The 23370-nt window shown below is 34.2% G+C and overlaps 1 protein-coding gene across 6 annotated transcripts in view; it reads left to right on the top strand.

The window, feature by feature from the left end:
- The first annotated feature begins 373 nt into the window (after positions 1-373).
- LOC105228660 (paired box protein Pax-6) overlaps positions 374-23370 on the top strand; it is a 267990-nt gene continuing 244993 nt past the window's right edge. Inside the window, exons 1-3 of one of the 6 annotated variants that reach the window (XM_049460269.1) lie at positions 374-821; positions 5071-6160; positions 13775-14080. In XM_049460269.1, coding sequence (XP_049316226.1) covers positions 6058-6160; positions 13775-14080 — 409 coding nt within the window. In that variant the 5' untranslated portion in view covers positions 374-821; positions 5071-6057. The remainder of the gene's footprint in view (positions 822-5070; positions 6161-13774; positions 14081-23370) is intronic. The other 5 variants (XM_049460268.1, XM_049460265.1, XM_049460264.1 and 2 more) reach the window with 5 other exon arrangements.

The following is a 23370-nucleotide window of genomic DNA, read 5'->3' as shown; positions in this document are numbered from 1 at the left end:
TATTAAAGTGATTCCAATAACATGCACATGACTGTTTAGTTTAGTCTCTCCATAAGTATCCTTGGTTGTAAACTCGAACAACAATGAGTTGTCTCGTACATTTCTACGAACGTAAACAATAGCGCAACTCTTCTAATGTTGCACCAATGGATACGAGCAAGAAACCCATTTCTTGCTGAGAAGCGAAAAAAGTCGCAACCAATTAGAGTTACTGATATTGCTTTCTCACTCGCATACAATGCATATCAAAGTTAGGTAAATTCGGCATTCGAACAAAGAAAGGGAACGACCGAAGTTTGACTTTGGCGAATGAACAGTATGCATATATAGCGAATCAAAAGTAAATAAAAAAGTGAGGAACAAATCAATGCAACGTATTCCAAACATTCATTCATGTCTTTAAAAACCCAATGGTAACAACGGTAGTTGTGATTGTATCAAACGGTGAGCACCACTATAGTGTACACGGTGGCAATAAAGTAAATGGGCGCTAGTGGCAGTTAGTACTCACAAAATAATCAACGAACAAATAAACGGACACAACCCGGCCAGCTGTATTTTTCAAGCACAGTGTAAAAAGTGAAAAGTGCGTGCGACCAGATTCGGTACTTCTACGTGTAACACACTGTGGCAAGCAAGCGAGTTCCCTTAAAGAAATTAACTAAATTTTTGGTAATAAATGAAACAGAGTTGTTAGAAATATATTAAAATTTGCCGGTAATATAGTGAATCAATCAAACATAAATACCTGTGCGGTAGTCTAAGTGCTGGATGTAGTGTTCGACTCAAATATTTTACTAAATCAAATTTGGGTTATAAATGTAAGATTTTGTGAGAAAATGTGTTATCTTAATTTATGCGATTAAATGAGATATGAAGCGAGAAAATCAAAAAAGTAATAACATATTTATTTACATGTAATATATGTATATTTACATACATAGATATATGTATGTACATGTCCGTGGACTATAGGCATAAATGAAGTTTAAAATCTGTTAAAACAAAATATGTTAAAAAATTTAACAAAATTAAAGAAAATCATATTTATAGTAAAATAATAACATATAATAATATTATCAATTTTATTTGGCCGACTAACTACAAAGCAACATGTGTTCAAAATAGCGTTTAAACTCTATAACTTGGATTGCATGGTCAAAAGTTCGAAGAAATTTTTTAGTCCAACTTGTTTGAAACCAAAAGTAATATGAAAAAAATAAATAAAAGCTCGAACTGGAAATTTTTTTATAGATATACATATGTATATATTAAAAAAACAAGTTGATATTGTTATTATTATTTTTCATAATTTCTTTATACTTTTTTTACTTTATTTATAAGTATATTAATAGTGGATTCACTGCCGAAAGCAAAAAACAAACACATAATAATAAAATATTATTTAATAATAAAAATAATTTTTATTTTAATTTGGATAATAACTAATTTAATTAAAATATTAGATAACATCAAAATATAAATCATCATTAAGTGACTGAATATGTATATGTACTCAACTATGTATGTACATTCTAAGGCGAATGTATGTTTGTACGCTGTAGAAAGAAAACGTGAAATCAAATAAAGTGAGGTAAAATGTTATCACATACATACATATATGTAAATGTGTGTTTTTAAGTGCTATTGAAGGTTGCAAAACAAAAGCTTTCAGTTAATTCCGACCATAACAGTACGAAAGTTCTGATATATTTCTTCGAAAAAGCACATCCAAAATTTTTAGAATGGAGTAAAAAGGTATTCGTTTGACACCGCATGCAGAGTGGGGTGGTTAGGATTGTTCAATTGACGCCCACCTGTGGTTTGCCTGTAAGGCTGTTTGTATGCCTATTTACATTTTCTTATATATGTACATACATACATATGCATGAACGCTCCTATGTGTTTTGCGATCTGTTTCTGTAAAAAAGTGCATATATAATATTTATTTCGCCGTAGAAGAGTGCGAGGCTTTAGTATGTTTACATCTTCATCATTGCCACCTACTGAGTTCTAGCTTAGCGTGATACCGAAATTTTATCTCAATTACATACACGTAAAGTACACATTGTATATACTACTTTATCCATCATTAATATGAACCGTGCATGACACGCTTGAGAAAAAATACAATTTCTTAATTAACATTTATCCTTATCAAAAATGACGGTTCATATTTGAACGTGTAGTAAATTTTCTACTACTTACTGGTATTGGAATATGCTTAATAAATACCCTTAAAGAAATAGAAAATATAAGTAATTCAATCCAAAAACAAGTATAAAGAAACATTACATTAAAAAATAATAAGAAATAAATACAAATGAACGACCAAATACATATCCTTGTAAGGAAAACTTTTGTATTTGACAAGATATCTTCACAAAATTTGCCATGGATAATTATCAAATACTACGGAAAAATATTAAAAAAATGTATCGCATCGGCATATAACAGGTAGCTACCATACAAACTGAGGATGCTGTAAGCCATTCACCCGTAAAGAGTATTCTAGCTTTGGAGCGACCGAAGTTAACATTTTTTCTCTTTGTATCCTTTGGATTAAAAAGTTTATTTTTCGAAAACGAAAATTCTCTAAACTGTCAAATATGTTTCTGTGCTATTATGTTTAATTGCTATAGAGACATTATTAATTGCTATGAAATACTGAAAAAAATGTGTTCCAATTCCAAAGACGAATGATGTCATGTTAAAGCGCTTCGGTAACTCTAACAATTCTATAAAAAATACTGCCTACAAGGTCAGACTTGAACTATCAAAAATTTTTGCTAAAGCTTTGGAAATGTACATAAATATTTGAACTCTTGACAACTATGAACTATTTTAAGTAATACTCGTAAAATTACAGTAAAATAAAATCACAACAACTATTTTATTTAAATTTAAGTAAATATTTAAATTAATAATATATGCGAAATGTTCTTATTTCTGTTTTTTTTTTGTTTTGATTTAAGAAAAATAGAAACTGCTGTAGTTTTGGCCAAAACTATATTTATATAAACATGTTTTCGTAGAAGAAATTTGTTTTCGTCCTAAAGTTGTCCAACGAAACACCATTGAAACCCAGTTTTCACGGAAAACTACTTGAAAACTCACTCCGTCAAGTAGAAGATTTTGTCGATATTTGTCGATTTGTTTACGAAAGAGCGTACTTGAATATCTTCTCACGACATTTTGATTTTTGCTCAATGAACACGGTTTCATCACTTCTTTGCTAAATGCAAAAGCCGAAACCCCTATTATAAATACTTGCACATTTAAAATGTGCTTAAAAGACAATTCGATTTCTTGCTTAAGTTGCGAGATTTGAGAGTCATTGCATCGCCCCGGATTTCCGCCGTTTTGTAAATAAAACGGTATCTGAAAATTTATCGTATGCGTTGCTTAGACGCAAGACTTTACTTACCATCAGCTAATGTCATCAAAACGTGGGAATACCATCCTTTGATTTATAATAGTTCACTGCTAATTGAAATTGAAATGATGAGTGAACCTCAATGTGGCATACATCTGTTAACAATTATTAGGCCATTAGCCTAAGAGATTTTAACTAATAATCGGAATTCTCGAACGGGCTTGTATTTTCACTACAAGCCGAATCTATTTTGTGAACTTACAGTCGCCCCGGGCGCAACGTCTTGGGGGCGGCAAAACGATCTTGGCTGTTTTTTAATAAAATATTTCAACAAATTTTTTTACAAAATTTATTATAAAAGATAAAGAGTTGTACACTCACAATGTAATGATCTTAATAACAATGAAAAATATTAATTTTTACTCGAATACTCTTCAGTTTTTGAATTTGTCTTATATCTTTTGGCTTATATCTTTCTTAAAAATAGTGATAGGACTTAAAGATGATGCACTTTTCTAGCTTTGATCGCAACAGTATCTTTATTTTTACTCTGTCGTCGCGACGTGTCACTCTCACAGTTACGCTAAGCTTTGAATGTAACAAATACTTTTATTTTTCCAAATTTTCAAAAATGGTATTTAAAAATTCCAATTCGGGCACAAATTCCTGCAAATTGTGTCAAAAGTGTACAGGATATAGGGCGAAAATGGGTTTTTTCTATGGCTTTTAATAAGATGTCTTGTAAATTTACTATCAATTTCCTTAAAAACCGTATTGTGAGAATTTTGGAACTTCAGAATTTGAGTGGCTTTTAGTTCCTAAATTATATAAACTTAATATCGAAGATATTTGTAAAAATTCACTTTTGTTCGAACCACCTCATGAAACTACCTACCTAGATAAAGGGGGGCGGCAGAACATCCTTGGCCCCGGGCGCCCGAAGTTGTAGCTACGCCACTGATAGTCTCTATCCCTATCACTTTCATTAATAAGATTTTCTTGTTGAAATTTTATACGAGTAGAACACGATTTTTAATAATAGTTTTAAGCAAATATTAAAGATTCCGAAACTTATCAAACAAACAAATATGTGAATTGTCAATGAAAACGCATTGAAAACACACGATGTCGGACAGAGCGACTTTGTGTTTTGAAGATATGTTTAATACCGGTCCGAACATGGTATAAACTCAAACAATAATGAATAGTAATTGATTTTGACAGAGTATTGTAACTCCAAAAACTATCCAGCATCTTGCTGTTCTGGTATACATAGATTTTTACTGACCGCTAGTATATTGATTGTTGTGATTTTCGTTTAATCAATTAAAATTATCTCTTATTCATATACACGATTTGTCCGGAAAGTAACAGGACTGAGTCGAATTAGAAAAATTTATTGAACCAATCTTTACAATTCTTTAAAAATGTGTATCTTTGCATCTATTAACAAGAAAGGCGGCGTGAGCCTTTGAGTCTCTTGAGGACTTCCACGTAACACCACGAAGTACTGTCGCAGCGGAAGAAAATCAGTCCTATTGCTTTCCAGATAAACCAGATGCTCCTCAAAAAGTGAGATGTCGAAAAAATGCATATTTTGTATGCTAAGTAACATACTAAGCTTTAATAAAAAATCATTATTGGCTACTTAATTTTAAACAATTTTACTTTATTTTCTTATGTATTATATCTAGATTTCCAAAAAGAATGGTTCAAAAATAATATGACAGTACGTTAAAGTACTTTATGTGATAAATTCACGGAGGATCAGATACTAAATCTTTAAAATGTACTTCAGTTGTAGTCAAATTACTTGTGATAGATGGGCGTGGTCCTCAACTCATAATATTTAAGTTAGTTATTAATTCGCAAATATAAATATCAATAAAACTAAGATAAATGTTTAAATATGAGCGATTTTTAAGAAATATGTTTTTCAATAAAACACAAATCGATCCTTTTCATTTATTAAAGCGCTGATATTTGTATACAAAGCGTAGAACAGAAAAAACAAACTATATTTTCATATAAACATTCAAATACATTTTTTAATTCAAACGAATTAAGTAATTTTTATATTGCAAAATTTAAAATAAGGTGTCACTAAATGCTCTTCTATGCACATTGAAACGAAATTTCGGTAATGCATATGAGTGATATAAAATACAATTATTGAAAGTGAATTTGTGTGCCATGTATATAAATTAATTATAGAATTAAAAGTTTGCAATATTTCGTGTAAAGTGGATAACGAACTAGCCGTCATTAAGCTGACGGGCTGCACCAGTATAATTAGTGACGTTGGTGAGAACGACAACAACGTTGCGGATTACAGCAATCAACTACAACACTACAAACGTGAACTTCAATCAACAATAGACACACCGGAAAATTCCCCATCCAAGTCGCCGCTGACACACTCCGAAGAGCAACAACAGCCACAATGTCTAAAAATTGAACATAGTTCGCATTCAAATTTCGACCATTATCAACCACATCAAGAGCAACAACCTCTTTATAATAACTTTTATTATCATGAAAATTTGGCACAAACGTTATATCAACGAAAACAGTCACCTATAACACACTCATCTGAGCACAATCAACAACATTATTCATATTATCGACAACAACAGCAGCATCAACAAGTCACACAGGATCAACAACGGAAATTACTCGAAATGTTTGCTCTACAACCAACACCATCAATGGGAGCTGTCATCTCGCCATGGTCGGGAGCAATGATCGATCGCATACCTTCACTTGATGATATGCCACACAAAGGTAAAACTATATAACCTCAGTAATAGCCTAATATATAAATGTATGTACATATATATGTACATATGCAACACATTTGTATATACATACGTAATACATTACAACTCTGGTTAGGCCTATATTGGAAGATGTGGTATGGAACTTTAGGTACAGTTTACAGTGATTTTCCTTTGTCTGAAGTTAAGTTTAACATCCCAGCTCGCTTGCTGTTAAAATCTTGTAAATCTAATTTTGAATGAAACGAACCTTTTCGTCGCATATGTTTAATTCTTATAACTGCACATTTTAAAAAATTTATTTGACACATTTTAAAAAGTCGTAACAATTTATTATAATGTAATTTTAAATCATAGCTGGTGAAGTTTTGTTTCTGTGGCTTTCTTGCCTTTAATGACAGTTAACAAAATTTTAATATTTTACTCATGAAAACTTATAAAACATTTTGAATGTACTAAGGTCACTGACTTGGCATTTCGACAGGCAAAAATTTATTGTATAGTATACTAACTGCATTGCTGTCCGTATTGCCTGTGGAGACTCCATATTGCTTATTTATTTATTAACTGTCACTTCAACAGTTTGACAGATCAGTTTTAATTTCTATTAAAATTTCGAAAAGGCAACACATCCCATTTACACACATACCGACGGCAGTTTCATTTCGGTAATATTGTATTAAATTTAGTAGAGCGATTATTAAGACGGTTGTGTTAAAGTGCATTTTCAAAATAATTGAATACATTTTCTTCAAAAAATTAATATTTAGTTTAATATTGTTAATTTGCGGAAAAATTATGCAATATTGCTCATAGTAAATTTGTTATTTTAATTTGTATATAAAATTTATGCTACATTTATTATAGTCCGAAAATATGAAATCTTTTTTTTTTCAAGAATACATTTGTAGAAAAAAGTATATTTATCTTTTCAACATAAATTTTTTTCATCCACATAAATTTAAACAGTTCCAAGAGCTCAAAACATTCGCTCGAACCTACCTACCCGCCGCCTTTTCGCAAATAATGTATTATGTATGGTAACAAATGCCCACATACAGACTTAGCACTGGCAAAAGATTTGACTGTTAGTCAAACTTTAAACTTTAGCGTGTCGAGATGCCCGAAAACAATAATATGTGAACGAAAAAAATGGCATGCTAGGTTTCCTCGTAACATTAAATCATACATTTTTTTAAAAAGGCCATGGGCATGTTGATTAATGTAGTGATATTACGACGTTGAGATTTAAAAGTTAATTCCCACATAGATAACAGAAACTGTCGGACCGTTAGAACACTTTCGATACATTTTGACGATATAACAAATTACAATGTTAGGCAAATGTCAATTTATCCATCTCTCCCAAGCTTATTTTGCTTTAATAACAAAATTTACAATATTTAAAAATTATTTGCATCAGACTGAGAATTAACTTCCATTCTTATAGGCATCAAATACGTAAAAACCATTTTATATACGCTAATTTGAGGCCGGCGTTTTAATTAAGGTATAAGCCACAAACGAATGTTTTGGTTAACTGGAGTCCACCGCTACGTTTTATAAAAACTGTACACTTACATCATGGGTACAGTTCCTTTATCTTCACTATTTCAAACTATAAGGACGGTAACTCTTTACCAAATTTCGATATTAAAAAAATTTGTACAGGAATTGTTTTCAGTTTCGGATCACGCTCGTAGGTTCCCACTCTTTATTTTTGCTACCATATGATCAAATTTGGCCTTTTACAAAGATGGCATGATATTAACCAAAATCCATAAGCGACGATGCTCTACAATTTTTTTGAGGCGAACACGATTATGCGCAAAACTTTTTTCCATGGTTATCGACAGACAAATTTTTGCGAAAACATTAAGGTTATTGTCGATTTGGTTTGCGCGCGATATTAAATGGACCAGATCAGTCCTGTCCAATGGTATCAATTCCACAAGTTTTGTCGTTCGAATCGAGAGGGCGTTGCTACTAGAACATTTTATTTTTTTGTTTTGTTGGTAAACTCATCATAGGAACGTATGTGAAGTTTCATTTCAATCTGTCAGTTCATTCTTTGTTTACAAGCCATATGGTGTCGCCGTGTCATAGTATTTTTTTACAATGGAAAAAACAATATCGTGCAGTGATAAAATTCTTATTTTTTGAAAGTGTAGCACCAAAAAAAATTCACGAACAAATGTTAAAAGTATATAATGATTGTTCACCTACAATTAGGAAAGTAGAAAGGTGGGTTGCTGAATTTAAACGTGGTCGTACAAGCATTGAAGACGATCCACGTGAAGGGCGTCCAAAGGGCGCATCAACACCAGAAACCATGGCCAAAATATAGGGTATGGCTTTAGAAGATTGACGATTGACTGAGAGAGATTTAGTAGAGGCTCTTCACATCTCATTAGGCAGTGTGAGCTATACGCACAACGGGTGCCGCATTCGCTAAGAATGGAACATTTCAGTAAAATTTGAGGCGTTTTAAAAAGGAGAAAGTGGATTTTGTGCGTCGATTCATTACTCTGGATGAGACTTGGGTCAAGCATCACGATCCTGAATCAAAACAAGAGGCTAAAGATTGGTGTGAACGTGGTTTCTCGGCGTTGAAACGAGTTCGGGACCGGAAATCGGCCAAGAAGGTTATAGCATCAGTTTTTTTGGATGCGAGAGGAATTTTGTTTGTGGATTACTTGCAAACTGGTAAAAAATTAATTCTTAATATTATTGCGACCAGTTAGACCAGTTAAATGAAAAAATTGTGAAAAAAGACCCGGTTTGCAAAAGAAAAAATCCTTTTGATTTGGCCCCAGCGACTTCCATTTTTTTTCAGAACTCAAAAAATGTATGCATGGCAAGCGTTTTTCATCAAATGAAAAGGTCATAACGGCTGTTGAAGCGTATTTTTCTGATATTAGTATTGGTTGACAGTATTATGTGGCTTTCTGAATGTTTTCTCAAAAGGTCTCAATGAATGCTTTGGATTTAATCAGTAATATGGTGCAAAATCTATTCATATTACGTTTGTTTGTTGCCCATAATTTTCTTGTTTATTTTAAATACTTGAACTGTTATTATGTATACACTAGAAGACCCAGCAACGCGTTTTTTGGCTGAGGTCATATGTATAAATGTATGTTATTATACTGGTATTAAAGTAAATGTATCCGTAAAGTAACACCAAATTTTAAATTTTCCATTTTATTAATGTTATATTGAGTTTTGCAAGAAAGAGTAAATTACAAAGTTGTTAATTGATGATTTAATACTTGTATTATGAACTTCGTACCATCTTAAGATTGATATCTCAAAATGTGAAAGATGAGTTCGCCTATATACAGACTTCGAGATGGACAATCGGAATAATTCCATTCAACACAACATGCTGATCACATCTTCTTCTTAATTGGCGTAGACACCGCTTACGCGACTATAGCGAGTTAACAACAGTGCGCCAGTCGTTTTTTCTTTTCGCATTGTGGCGCCAATTGAATATTCCAAGCGTAGCCAGGTCCTTCTCCACTTGGTCCTTCCAACGGACTGGAGGTCTTCCTCTTCCTCTGCTTCCCCCGGCAGGTACAGCGTCGAATAATTTCAGAGCTGGAGTGTTTTCATCCATTCGGACAACATGACCTAGCCAACGTAGCCGCTGTCCTTTAATTCGCTGAACTATGTCGATGTCGTCGTATATCTCGTATAGCTCATCGTTCCATCGAACGCGCAAAGGACCATAAATCTTTCGCAGAACTTTTCTCCCGAAAATTCGCAACGTCGACTCATCAGATGATGCCATCGTCCAAGCCTCTGCACAATATAGCAGGACGGGTATTATGAGTGACTTATAGAGTTTGGTTTTGGTCGTCGAGAGAGGACTTTGCTTCTCAATTGCCTACTCAGTCCGAAGTAGCACCTGTTGGCAAGAGTTATCCTGCGTTGGATTTCCAGGCTGACGTTGTTGGTGGTGTTAATACTGGTTCCTAAATAGACGAAATTATCTACAACTTCAAAGTTATGACTGTCAACAGTGACGTGAGAGCCAAGTCGTGTGTGCGACGACTGTTTGTTTGACGACAGAACATATTTCGTTTTGCCCTATTTCACTGCCAGACCCATTTGTTTTGCTTCCTTGTCCAGTCTGGAGACACCAAAACTAACAGCGCGGCATACGCCAGCAGTTACTCACTCTTATAGAAGATGGTTCTCTATTTAGTTCTGCAGCTCGAACTATTTTCTCCAGAAGCAGGTTGAAAAAGTCGATCGATAGGGAATCGCCTTGTCTGAAACCTCGTTTGGTATCGAATGGCTCGGAGAGGTCCCTCCCGATTCTAATTGAGCTTCTGGTATTTCTCAACGTCAGCTTATACATCCGTATTAGTTTTGCGGGGATACCAAATTCAGACATCGCGGCATAAAGGCAGCTCCTTTTCGTGCTGTCGAAAGCAGCTCTGAAATCGACGAAGAGGTGATGTGTGTCGATTCTCCTTTCACTGCTTTTTTCCAAGACTTAGCGCATGGTGAATATCTGGTCAGTTGTTGATTTGCCAGGTCTAAAGCCACGCTGATAAGGTCTAATCAGTTTGTTGACGGTGGGCTTTAATCTTCCACACAATACGCTCGATAGAACCTTATATGCGATATTGATGATGCTTATCCCACGGTAGTTGGCGCAGATTGTGGGGTCTCCTTTTTTAAGGATTGGGCATAGCACACTTAAATTCCAATCGTTGGGCATGCTTTCGTCCGACCTTATTTTACATGGAAGCTGATGTAAGTATGCTCTTTATCAGTTCTTCGCCGCCGTTTGTTGTTCTTCAGGCGGGTAACTGCTATTCGAACTTCTTCTTGGTCGGGCAATGGAACGTCTGCTCCATCGTCATCGATTGGGTAATCGGGTTCGCCTTCCCCTGGCGTTGCGCGTTCACTGCCAATTTTGACAACGTGGCGGGGCAGCTCACATAAATGAGCTCCAAGCGCTCATAAAAGTCATCTTTGGTCACATCGTCCTTCTCTTCCATCGGGGCGTGGGCACAAATCAGCGATATGTTGAAGAACCTCGCTTTGATGCGGATTGTGGCTAGACGTTCATTCACCGGAGTGAATGATAGTACTCGGCGACTTAGTCCCTCTCCCACCACGAATCCCACACCAAACTTGCGCTCCTTTATATGGCCACTGTAGTAAATGCCACAAGGACCTACTCGTCTCTGTCCTTGTCCCGTGCATTGCATTTCTTGGACGGCGGTGATGTCAGCCTTTATTTTCACGAGGACATCAACCAGCTGGGCAGCGGCACCTTCCCAATTAAGAGACCGGACATTCCAGGTGCATGCCCTAAATTCGTAGTCCTTATTTCGTTTTCCATGGTCGTCATCAAAAGGGGGGTCTCTCATCCGAGGCTGGTTGTTACTATTCGCTGGGGGTGTTTTTTTACGTAGCGGGTCCCAAACCCAGCGCACAACCCTATGTAGGGGATATTTCGCCTTCTGAATGGCGATCAGAGAACTTTCCTCACTTGCGTGAACTTCTACACATGACTCCATTCTCCATATACATATATTATAATATTTATTATGGTCTCCGAAGTTTATTTCTGGGTGTTACAAACTTAATATGTCCTGTTAAGGGTATAAAAATGTCGACCAGTCTTCCGAACCAATCAAGGTCTAGTCCGTTTAGATGAAATTTCAAAATAAGATAGATCTTATTTATCCGAAATAATTTTTTTAAACTCCACCTAAATATTATGAAAGATTATACATATTATTCATGTTAGTCTACACATTTTTGTTTTTACAAAAGAATAACGTAATTCCAATTAAATTTCGTCTATTTTTAATGAGATATCTTGCGCTAATACTGATATTCGCGATTAAACTCAACCATAACGATGAGATTCAGTATACAGGACATGTGAAAAAAACAAATAAAGAAACTCTCTAGCACGCATACATACATACATATAAATCAATCAGAAGAACGCAGATAATTGTATTACTTCTAAGGGGAACCTAAATCAACATCTTCCCTTAATATCATTAATATATCCTGCAAAATTACCAATATGGATACGCGACTTCATGATGACATTCTACTTACATCGATACTTTTTAAAACTCATTCAAATGAAAATAGAGAACCGAGTCGCGGTTTTAAATCACAAATGTTCTATATACTTTTATATTATTTTGTATATTATTAATTTTTATATTTAGAATTTGAAGTTTTTTGCTTGATTTGTGGTTTAGTGTTTGCAATTTATATCTGTCGATTAATTGAATTTTATGTTTGTGATAATGGTTCAGATGGGAATACCAACCTCCTTAGAGTACCAAGAACTTAACGTGAGGCAGTCACCCGTAAAACAAATCTTCTTTTCATTCTGATCATTTTGATATAACTCAAATAACGGGTGATTTTTTTGAGGTTAGGATTTTCATGCATTAGTATTTGACAGATCACGTGGGATTTCAGACATGGTGTCAAAGAGAAAGATGCTCAGTATGCTTTGACATTTCATCATGAATAGACTTACTAACGAGCAACGCTTGCAAATCATTGAATTTTATTACCAAAATCAGTGTTCGGTTTTTTTTTTTTTTCGGACAAATTTTGTTCAGCGATGAGGCTCATTTCTGGTTGAATGGCTACGTAAATAAGCAAAATTGCCGCATTTGGGGTGAAGAGCAACCAGAAGCCGTTCAAGAACTGCCCATGCATCCCGAAAAATGCACTGTTTGGTGTGGTTTGTACGCTGGTGGAATCATTGGACCGTATTTTTTCAAAGATGCTGTTGGACGCAACGTTACGGTGAATGGCGATCGCTATCGTTCGATGCTAACAAACTTTTTGTTGCCAAAAATGGAAGAACTGAACTTGGTTGACATGTGGTTTCAACAAGATGGCGCTACATGCCACACAGCTCGCGATTCTATGGCCATTTTGAGGGAAAACTTCGGACAACAATTCATCTCAAGAAATGGACCCGTAAGTTGGCCACCAAGATCATGCGATTTAACGCCTTTAGACTATTTTTTGTGGGGCTACGTCAAGTCTAAAGTCTACAGAAATAAGCCAGCAACTATTCCAGCTTTGGAAGACAACATTTCCGAAGAAATTCGGGCTATTCCGGCCGAAATGCTCGAAAAAGTTGCCCAAAATTGGACTTTCCGAATGGACCACCTAAGACGCAGCCGCGGTCAACATTTAAATGAAATTATCTTCAAAAAGTAAATGTCATGAACCAATCTAACGTTTCAAATAAAGAACCGATGAGATTTTGCAAATTTTATGCGTTTTTTTTTTAAAAAAAGTTATCAAGCTCTTAAAAAATCACCCTTTATATCTCGGTTCAGGTATTACAAATAACATGTTTCAATAGCAATATTTCTTCGAGCTAATTGCAACTACCAAACACTGATTGATACATACATCATACATTGATTTAAAATGTATGCAAATATACGAGTATATTATATTTATATTCTTGTATTGAGAGGTTTAAACATGCCAGTACACCCACATTTGCAGATCAAACAGAAAACCTAAAAATATATAAAAATATGTCTAATAATACATCTAAATCTGTATAAAACCTTTTCTTCTTTATTCTCTTTTGTAGATAATGTTATAGCGATGAGAAACCTACCATGTTTGGGTGTTGGTGTCGGTAGTAATAATAGTAGCAGCGGCGCCATCGGCGTCAGCAGTTTCAGTGGCGTTAGTGTCGGCGGTGGCAACGGTGGTGTTGTCGGTGGCGGCGTTGGAATCGGTGGTGTCGGCGGAGTCATTACGGGCAAATCAGTTGTGGCTGCCGCGACTGCTGCTGCTTTGGATGCAACAACTTCCACTGAAGAGCCATCAATAATACCACACGCAACGCCGTCATATTTCGCAACAACCTACTACCACCTAGGTGATGATGAATGTACGTGTAAAAAATATTCACTATTCGTATATATGTATCTATGAAAATATATGTACATGTGTATATATATTAATTCCCTTTTTTAAATAATCTAAACATGCACATATAAAAACAAACAGCCCATCCTTCCATTCAGGTAATAATATACAGTGAAACCTGCAACTCGAGGACACTGCCGGTTCTACAATTTTTGTCCGCTTATGGGGGGTGTCCGCTTAAAGGACGAATAAAAATTTTATTAATATACATACACTTATTTCTTCATAAAGAAATTCGATTTAATACATACATACGTATTTATTAATGCTTGAGGTTTCAAAATTTCATGGTAAAAGCTACAAATTTTTACATACTAGGTGCAAACCTACGGTTCCACTCGCGTGGAATTTAGAACTGGCATCTTGCCTTTATTACGTTGTTGTGGATGATATCATGATATTACTCAACTCAAATTATGATTGAACTTCTTCTCAACACTGTAACTATTCCGCTATTTTTGTGTGTTATTTGTTCTGTTTGATTTGTTATGAATGCCTGTGCGTCGTTTGCCCCTCATCTAATGATGTAGCCGCAATGCCTTTCGATACATCTGCCAATGCTATTTTCTGTAGTGATATTATAAATGCTTTGCTGAATCATCATGGTGTGTTCAAAAAAAACTGTCTTGTTCATTAACCACAATCGCTATAATCAAAAATTACTGTACACTGGCAGTATCTACGTGATATTATTTTCTTTTAGAAGTAAGAAAATGTCAAAATTATCTATATATATAAAATAAAGACCGGTTTGTTCGAACACTTACAACTCGAGGTCTGCTGAACCAATATTCATGGTTATTGATTCGTTGGATTTGTCTCCACCCCGAATAGCAGAATACATATTAAAAACAATGAAAACTCGATAAAATTGGATAATTCCAAATAGTAACTTTTTTCCATACAATTTTTTTTTCAATTTTTGTTTGCTTTGTTTTTCAATATTTTGATTTGTAAATTATTTGAATAGTTTAATTTCGGTCGCTTGCTTTTTTATTCCGGCTATTCAAAAGAAAAATTATTGAAAATTATTCAGAGAAAACTTTACGTGTGTTTCACACAAAGAGGTCAATTGCAGATTGAAATTTGTTACGAAGCCACGAAGAGGTCGCCCTAATATCGCTCGGCCTTCGTTTTGCCATCAATGTATGGCAGCCCAAGGCAAGGCAAGGCAAGAAGCACTCCCAGGATGCGGTGACATACGTGCGGAATTATGGATCGCGGTCAATCAGCAAGCGATCATTACAGCACAACTTTTCAAACAACAGTTGCGATGTTTGATTGACTTTATCTTGAAGCAACGTATATGTATATCGTGCTGTTGGATGCTAGATGTACTCGGTTGAGTGGCAAAATATAGGTTTTCGGCACGCATACATTCTTCTTTGGATGGTGGATGATGGTTACACCAGATCAAATTGATGAAATTATTTCTCCGGAAATTCCTGATGTAGAGAAAGATCCAGTATTATATGAAGTGGTGGAAACCAATATGGTTCATGGACCTTGCGGACACTACAATCCCTTTTCGGTTTGTATGTCTGACAATAAATGCACGAAACAGTATCCACGTGCTTTTCTTTCGGAAACACAAACTGGAAATGATGGATATCAACTCTATCGGCGTCGCTCACCAGATGACAGAACATTCAGCATTCAACTTAGAAGAGTGAATATCGAAGTTGACAACACATGGATCGTATTGGTCTTGAACGATACGGTCGATACGTGAACTGCAATAAAGCGCTTTGTAGGATATTTACTTTTGCAATTCATGAACGTTTTCCGACTGTTGTGCGTCTCGCAGTTAATTTGGAGAATGAGCAAAGGGTGTACTTCAACCCAGAGAATACAGTATAGCCAGTGGAAACATCGCCAGCAACAAAATTGACATTGTCGAGTTTTTTCTCAACTTTCGTCAGTGATCCGTTTGTAAGAACATTGCTCTATTCGGAAATACCTTGATATTATACATGGAATGCATCGTCGAAGAAATAATTACGCAAAGAGCTAGGGCAAGCAGTAGATGGACATCCAGATGTCTAATGCATTAGGACGAATTTACACAATCCACCCGAAAAACGACGATTGTTTATGTACGCGTATGATTAATGTACGCGGTTCAACTATATTTGAGTCATTTCTTACTGTGAATGGTTCGATGTGTGCAAGTTTTGGAGAAGTAAGCCAGCTGGAACACGTTAATCACTGGAATGAAAATGAAATTCGCATTCTTTTCGATATAAACATCGACATTTCCAAAGACATTTTACATCGTCTTCGCTAAAAATTGGAAATGGTACAATTTCGGTTGATACTTCCGGTGGCTCGATATCAATTCACGAAAGATGAACTCATCACAAATGTTCGGACATCGGCTAAATTATCGTAACTACGATTCCTTGAGTGCACGCGCAATGTTAGCTGCCAAAAATACCGATGTTGTTGACTTAAACTGGAAGATTCAAAGTCAAATTCCGGGAGACTTGCGCTCATACAAATCGATCGATCGTCTTGACAATGAATACGACGCCGTGAATTATCCAGTGGTATTTCTAAATTCTTTGGACAGGCTTGGTATGCCACCGCATCATTTGCGTCTCAAAGTAGGATCCGTCGTTATTATGTTTTGCAATCTTCATGCGCCGAATACAAGGGGAGAATGCTTGATTCTACGAATTCCTTTGATTTCTAACGATTTTCCATTTCAGTTCAAACGTATTCCGGCATAAATAAGGAAATGCTATGTTTTTCACACGGCCGTGGCGTGCTCACGAGTTGGAAAACCATCTTTTCTGTACACCGGAACAGAAACCAAAAAACGTTGTTTATAAAGCTGCTTACATTGAAAAAAAAAATGAAATGATAAATTTAACTTTCTTTTCATTTCAAAATACATAATTTTACGCAGGACAACGGCTGCGGGGTCAGCTAGTTCTTACATAAATATTGAATACATGCTTATGATTTGAAATATTAGGACTACAACTTTTCCGCCGTTTTTTTTTTTTTTTTAATTTAAGGCTTTATCGTATAAAAAGGGTCCTAAAGTGTTTTCACTCATTCCCTCAAAAAGCAATGCTTAATTATAACACACGCTTTCTACTTTTAAGCCATCGCTCCACCATTTTTCAACAAAATCAATGCAGCCCTTTTTGAGTTATAAATTGTGTCACCAACGCAACTTTCTATTATATACTTTCATACACATATAGATTGCAAAATGGACAGTGATTGTGCAAACAGGCCTCCGTTAGGACCTTCAACAGGACGAAATAATATTAGTGTGAATTTTCATGTCTTTCTGTGCTGTAGTTCGGACGTTATGCGAGCTCATAACGAAATAGTGTTTCATTTTTATGTATGTATGTATGTATTAGATATAAGATAGATTCCGTTACATCTTAACATGTTTATTTTCGTGTGTGTATGTACTAATATTATAAACATTTCTGCTGCTCGAAAGAATTAAACTTAGTTTTTTATTGCTATATAAAATTAAATTCAAACCATCCTCGAATGAGTGATATACTTATACATACATATGTGATATTAACTCGGCCAAAGATGCACTATTTAATTTATTGAGTTAATCTGGAAAACGTCAGTCAGAGCATCGTAATTTATAATATTAGGGATATGAGGCTTAGAAAAAGGAAAAATACCAATTCCATTCGAATTCAGTGCATATCTTTTGAGAAAACTTGTCCATAAGGTTCAATAAAATATCACACATTTTGACCAACCTAAACGGTTTTAATATTGTGGAAAGACGGAAATCATTATGCTGAATACATTCATTTTAACATTACTCTGGTACACTCTAGAACATAGTTTTAAGCAATTTTATATTGTAACTATTAATAATTACTCACTGACGATATATCCGGCAAAAACATTATAAGTAGAATATGTGAGTTGAATGCAGTATTGATTAGATTTTTATCTATTCTAGCCAAGACTACATACAATTAACATGCCACAGACCAAATGAAAGCTCCTAAGATTTCATCAAGGTTCTTCACATACAATCCCCAGTTATATTGAGTAAAGACGCACAGAAGTTTGAAAATCTTTATGTTAGGTATATGGGGGCTAAAGGAAGTATTGCTCCGATTGAACTCATTTTTTCCGGACAGACATACTATTATCATGAAGAAATTTTCTCTGAATTTAAATTATAATTTCTCATATTGGATAAATGGAAACATCACTTTTAATGATACTGTATTACAAAAATTCTTATACCATCTTTCAAATGAAACCTCTGTGGTGTTTTTTACTCTTTTAATATATACAATCAAATATTTTATTTGAACAATTGATCACATCAAAGACACATATTTAAAGTTAGTACATCATCGCCCTTTACGCTGGATTATAAAACCCGAATTACATGAATAAATTTCGTATATATATATGTATACTATATATTTATATATATACTACTTCTAATAAGGAATATAATGAATCGGTAAATTTTTTTAATCTCAATATTGAAAATTGCGAAGAAACCGGTTGATATTTTTGTCATGTAAAAAATTTAACATTTATATAATCTTTATAATTAAAATCACAACGTGGCGTTTGCCCGCGATGGACGCCTAAACTACTGAATCGATTTTAAATTTGATTGCACACCGTGTGCAATTTGATCCAACTTGAGAGACAGGATAGCTTACATCTCAATCTATAATCGCAAATTTTATTATTGAAAATTATTTGTTTATTATTTGTCTACTATTTGACAGTCAGAATTATTTGTTAGCTCCAAAAGATTCTAACAGATGGCGCTATGTTAAAAATATATAAATTTATGTAATAGCATAATCACTAATTATTTTAATATTCAAATACAAAATAAATTTAGGCCATACCTTAGTTTCATCAATACGTAGTTATTATGCTATTAAATTTGTGTTTTTAACATATCTATTGAATACTCAATCCAGCCAACAGTTAACGTCATCTGTTAGAATATTTTGGAGCTAACGGATAAATGTGACTGCCAAATAATAGACAAAGAATTTAAAATAAAATAATATTGCGATTATAAACTGAAATTTAAGCTATCCTGTCAAAAGAAAAATAATTTGGAATAAAATATTCAATTATTCTTACTTTTTCAATTTTTGATGTTAGCATAACCGGTCATATGTTGCTTAGATTGATTGTTCAAAAATGTTTAATTCAAATATGTATGTACATGTAAATATTATGACATTTTTATATTATCAAATTACATCAAATCACAATGTATATATGTATTTGATGATAAGAGGTACTAAGACTGTAGGTTATACATATGTAATTAAATTTGGTTATCGAGCTATTTATTTTTCGCTTGCTTCTCATGTTATTGATTTTTTCATTAATGATAGTTAATCGATTCCCCATATTTTTTTAATAATTGTGCAAATATTGTTATTTTCTTCATTTTTATTCAACTTTTATTAAAAACTATTTTGCACTCCTCATTTCAATGTGTTACAAAAGCGTGTTTTTGATTTTTTTAATATTTAAACGTTTAAATTATTATTCTAAGTCGAATGCCACTGAAAAAATGTGACCTCAACAACGCACGAAGAAGAGAGGCATGACGCAAGCGTGTTGAAAGACCATTATACTGCCAGATAATTTATGCACTGTTCTTGAGGAAAAAAATGAATTGATTCGGAGTATTTTTCCGAATATGCAAAGTTGTATCATAACTGCCTCAGTGAGCGGGCTATTTTGGATTTTGGCAGCCAACAGTTGTTACCAGATGTCTTTTAAATCAATCGATACTGTTCTTAACGGAAATTGAAAGTGTAAGTTTTCCAATTGAATCTTTAAATTCACTAGATATTCTCGGAATGCCACCACATAATCTTCGATTAAAGAATGGTTCACCTATTTTTCTCCTGCGTAATTTGAATCCACGTCGATTGTGCAATGGTGCGAGTTTGGCTATCAAAAAGATCACCAGAAATATTCTTGAAGGAACCATATTGTCTAGAAAGTTTAAAAGTGAAGTGGTCCTATCGCCACGTATTCCAATGTTACCATTGGATTCTACGATACCCTTCAGTAGGCTACAATTTCCAGTTCGTTCAGCTTTTGTAATGACGATAAATAAATCTCAAGGTCAACAATGTCCATTTGTGGTTTAGATTTGGAAAATCCATGTTTTTCTCATGGCCCACTTGCATGTTCACGTGTAGAGAAACCGTCGAATCTATTTGTGTTAGCTAAATACGGATTAACCAAAACTATTGTGCACCAATTACTGCCAAATTAAATTGAGATTAAAAGTATTGATAATTAAAAATATTGAATATTATTCTTAAAGAATTAAAACTATTTGTTAGAAATTCAAATAAAAAAAAATATTTTAAAATTAATTTTTTTGTATTAACTGTTGCCCAATTCAATAGTATGACAATTTTTTCAATCGTATTAAAAGTACTTCCCTTTCAACTTTCAATCCAGTGGATTCTTATATGTATACCAGCTTTAACGTTTCCGTCCTCGTTCGTCAATATAATAATTTCATTGTATGTATTAAGAGGTAACTGTTCCCCATGATGAGTTTACTACAATGTAATATTGTATAACAAAAAATTTAGCCACAACAACGCGTAACCGGGTCTGCTAGTGTTAACGCATAAAGAGTAGGGTGTGTCATTCTGAGGCAACCTTTTTTTTCAACTGAAAAACAGGCTCAAAACTTTCGAAAATGTGAAAAACAACGACATGAATGACACACCCTAATAAAGAGGTATCATTTTCATTGAGAAAACAAAATGCATAAGTGCGGATTCTCATATAAGACTTATTTTCCAAACTCGTAATTTGTAGCCGAGGGGGGGCGAGGAAGGACGAAGAGCATTTTTCATTTCGTAATTTCCTTACAAATATAGCAATTTAGCTAATTTTTAACCTTATATACCACTTTCAAAAATTCCTATTTTGTTATGCGTATTTTGTATATATAATTGCATATTACATTCATGAAATAGTATAAGATTCAAAGTTCCGTGACTCGTTATGATCAATTTTTCGGATATTGTATAATAGCAATAATCTTTTTCCAAAATAAAGGTATATTGTTAAAAAACATTTTATAGTATTTTTAGAGTTGAGCTTTATTGATCAGTTTATAGTGCAACCATATCCTATGGCTAGCCGATAATGTGTTCAGAGATCATACAAGGTGCTTTTTAAAGTAAACAGGACTAAAAAAAACAGAACAAATGTTTTTTTCGGGAAAATCAATTTATTTTATTCAAAATAGTCTCTTCTGCTTCAATACAGCTTTTTACACGGTCCAAAAGCATGTCGAACGAGTGTTTTAGTTTTGGAGATGTTCAATTCCATTTCCATGAATTTAAATGATGATTTCTGCTGATTTTTGATGAATTCACGCAGTTTCGATTTAATTTGCAGTGTCATGGATTTTGATTGGCCCACATGTTGATCGTCACTTATGTCCTCACGACCACTTTGAAAACGTTGTAACCACTCGTGCACTCTGCTACGGGATAGGCAATCATCACCATAAACTTGTTTCATCATTTGAAACGTTTTGGTAAAAGTTTTACCAATTTTAAAACAAAATACATATAATGTTGGCACAATAGACCTAAGGTCGCGGTGCATTCCTCATCTTTCAATCTAATGTTGGCTCTTTGTTCGGAGCTAATTTTCGCACCGATAAGACAAATATACTGACACTTAAAACGCAATAACTTCACTTCCAATGAATGATCAAATGTCATGAAATTCTCACTGGAAATCGATAAAGATAGCAGATTCTATCGCACCAGTCGACATATAGATGGCGCCACCAGGAGGCACTAGATTCAAAAAGTTCTGTTTACTTTCGAAAGCACCTTGTAGTGCTGCCTTGGTTAGTAATCTACGCCAAATTTCATGAATGTACATACATACATACATATGTACTTTGCTACAGAAAAAATACACTTGCGTTTTATCAGCGATTCCGGCAAATGAGAAGCTTCTTGGGGAAAAAGGATATCTGCAAACTTTTAGATCGATATCTCAAAAGCGGATAAACTAGTGTTCGTATATACAGACAGACAAACGTTTTCTTCGTGGTGTTAAAAGCTTCGTGGCAAACTTATTGTTTCCACCAATGTTTATGTCTAAGCATAGCGCGATGCATTATAAATCAGTATCAATTTACATATCTGAATATCCTTTATTCAAAAACGTTCCCAAATTAAAAGAATGCACTATAGTTGAGAGAATGTGTTTAAAGATATGTACATATGTATATGATATCGGGACAAGATCGTTTAAAATTTTATAAGGTATGTTTCCTGTTATACGAGTATTTACATTAGAAATATGGAAACAAATCGATTCTTAAAACCGCGAAGGTAGACAATCACCATTAAATGTGATGCATGTATCTATTAGCATAAGCCTGTACATCATATACACACGTATATATAATATATATAATAACATAGATATATACATACATACATACGTACATATGTATGTATTTACTTCATTGATGACTAAAGGTGCAACAGGAGTTAGAGTCCAGTAATTTTTACAGTTTACTCTTAAAGGCAATGGGAATTAAACCTCAACATATTGTCTGTGAGTCGGGCACAAAAGCATTCGGTAATTTTCTATAATAGTTTGTTAGCAATGTTGTATTATGAATGCTAATTCGGACTGTTAATCCTGGCATAAATATGAGTACAGATATACCATAAGGTATAAATGTATCCTTGTAGTTTTTTGCATAAATGCGATGTATATATTTATCAAGGGACATGCATGTTCCCTGTTGTATTATTGAGATCCATTGTTTTTGATTATAGGTAGAGCTAACTTATTGACCAACATATACACTCACACAGCTACCTCAGTAGCGCCAAACAAACACGGCTGTAGAGTTATGCCATAAACATACATATGCATCTAAATACTTATAACAGCATCTGCAGTTCGTGTAAATTCAAATTCCAATAATTATGTGAATGTTTACATAAATAAATAAACACACTTATGTATTCTGCCTGTTTATTTTTGTAATAACGTCATTTCAACAATTGTTCTTAAGTATGCATGAATACCCTTGTTATTATTGAAGGTACATACATATGTACATACGTGTCACTTTAGCTCTCAAATTCCGCAATTGTGCTTGCGCCTGTGGCAATGTAAATGCATGTACAAGAATGTGTAAATATGTCAAGAGGCATATGATATGTAGATTTATTATTGTTTTTA

Source organism: Bactrocera dorsalis, chromosome 6 (assembly GCF_023373825.1).
Source record: "Bactrocera dorsalis isolate Fly_Bdor chromosome 6, ASM2337382v1, whole genome shotgun sequence".
Taxonomy (NCBI): Eukaryota; Metazoa; Arthropoda; class Insecta; order Diptera; family Tephritidae; genus Bactrocera; species Bactrocera dorsalis.
This window is presented reverse-complemented; position numbering and strand designations above follow the sequence as displayed.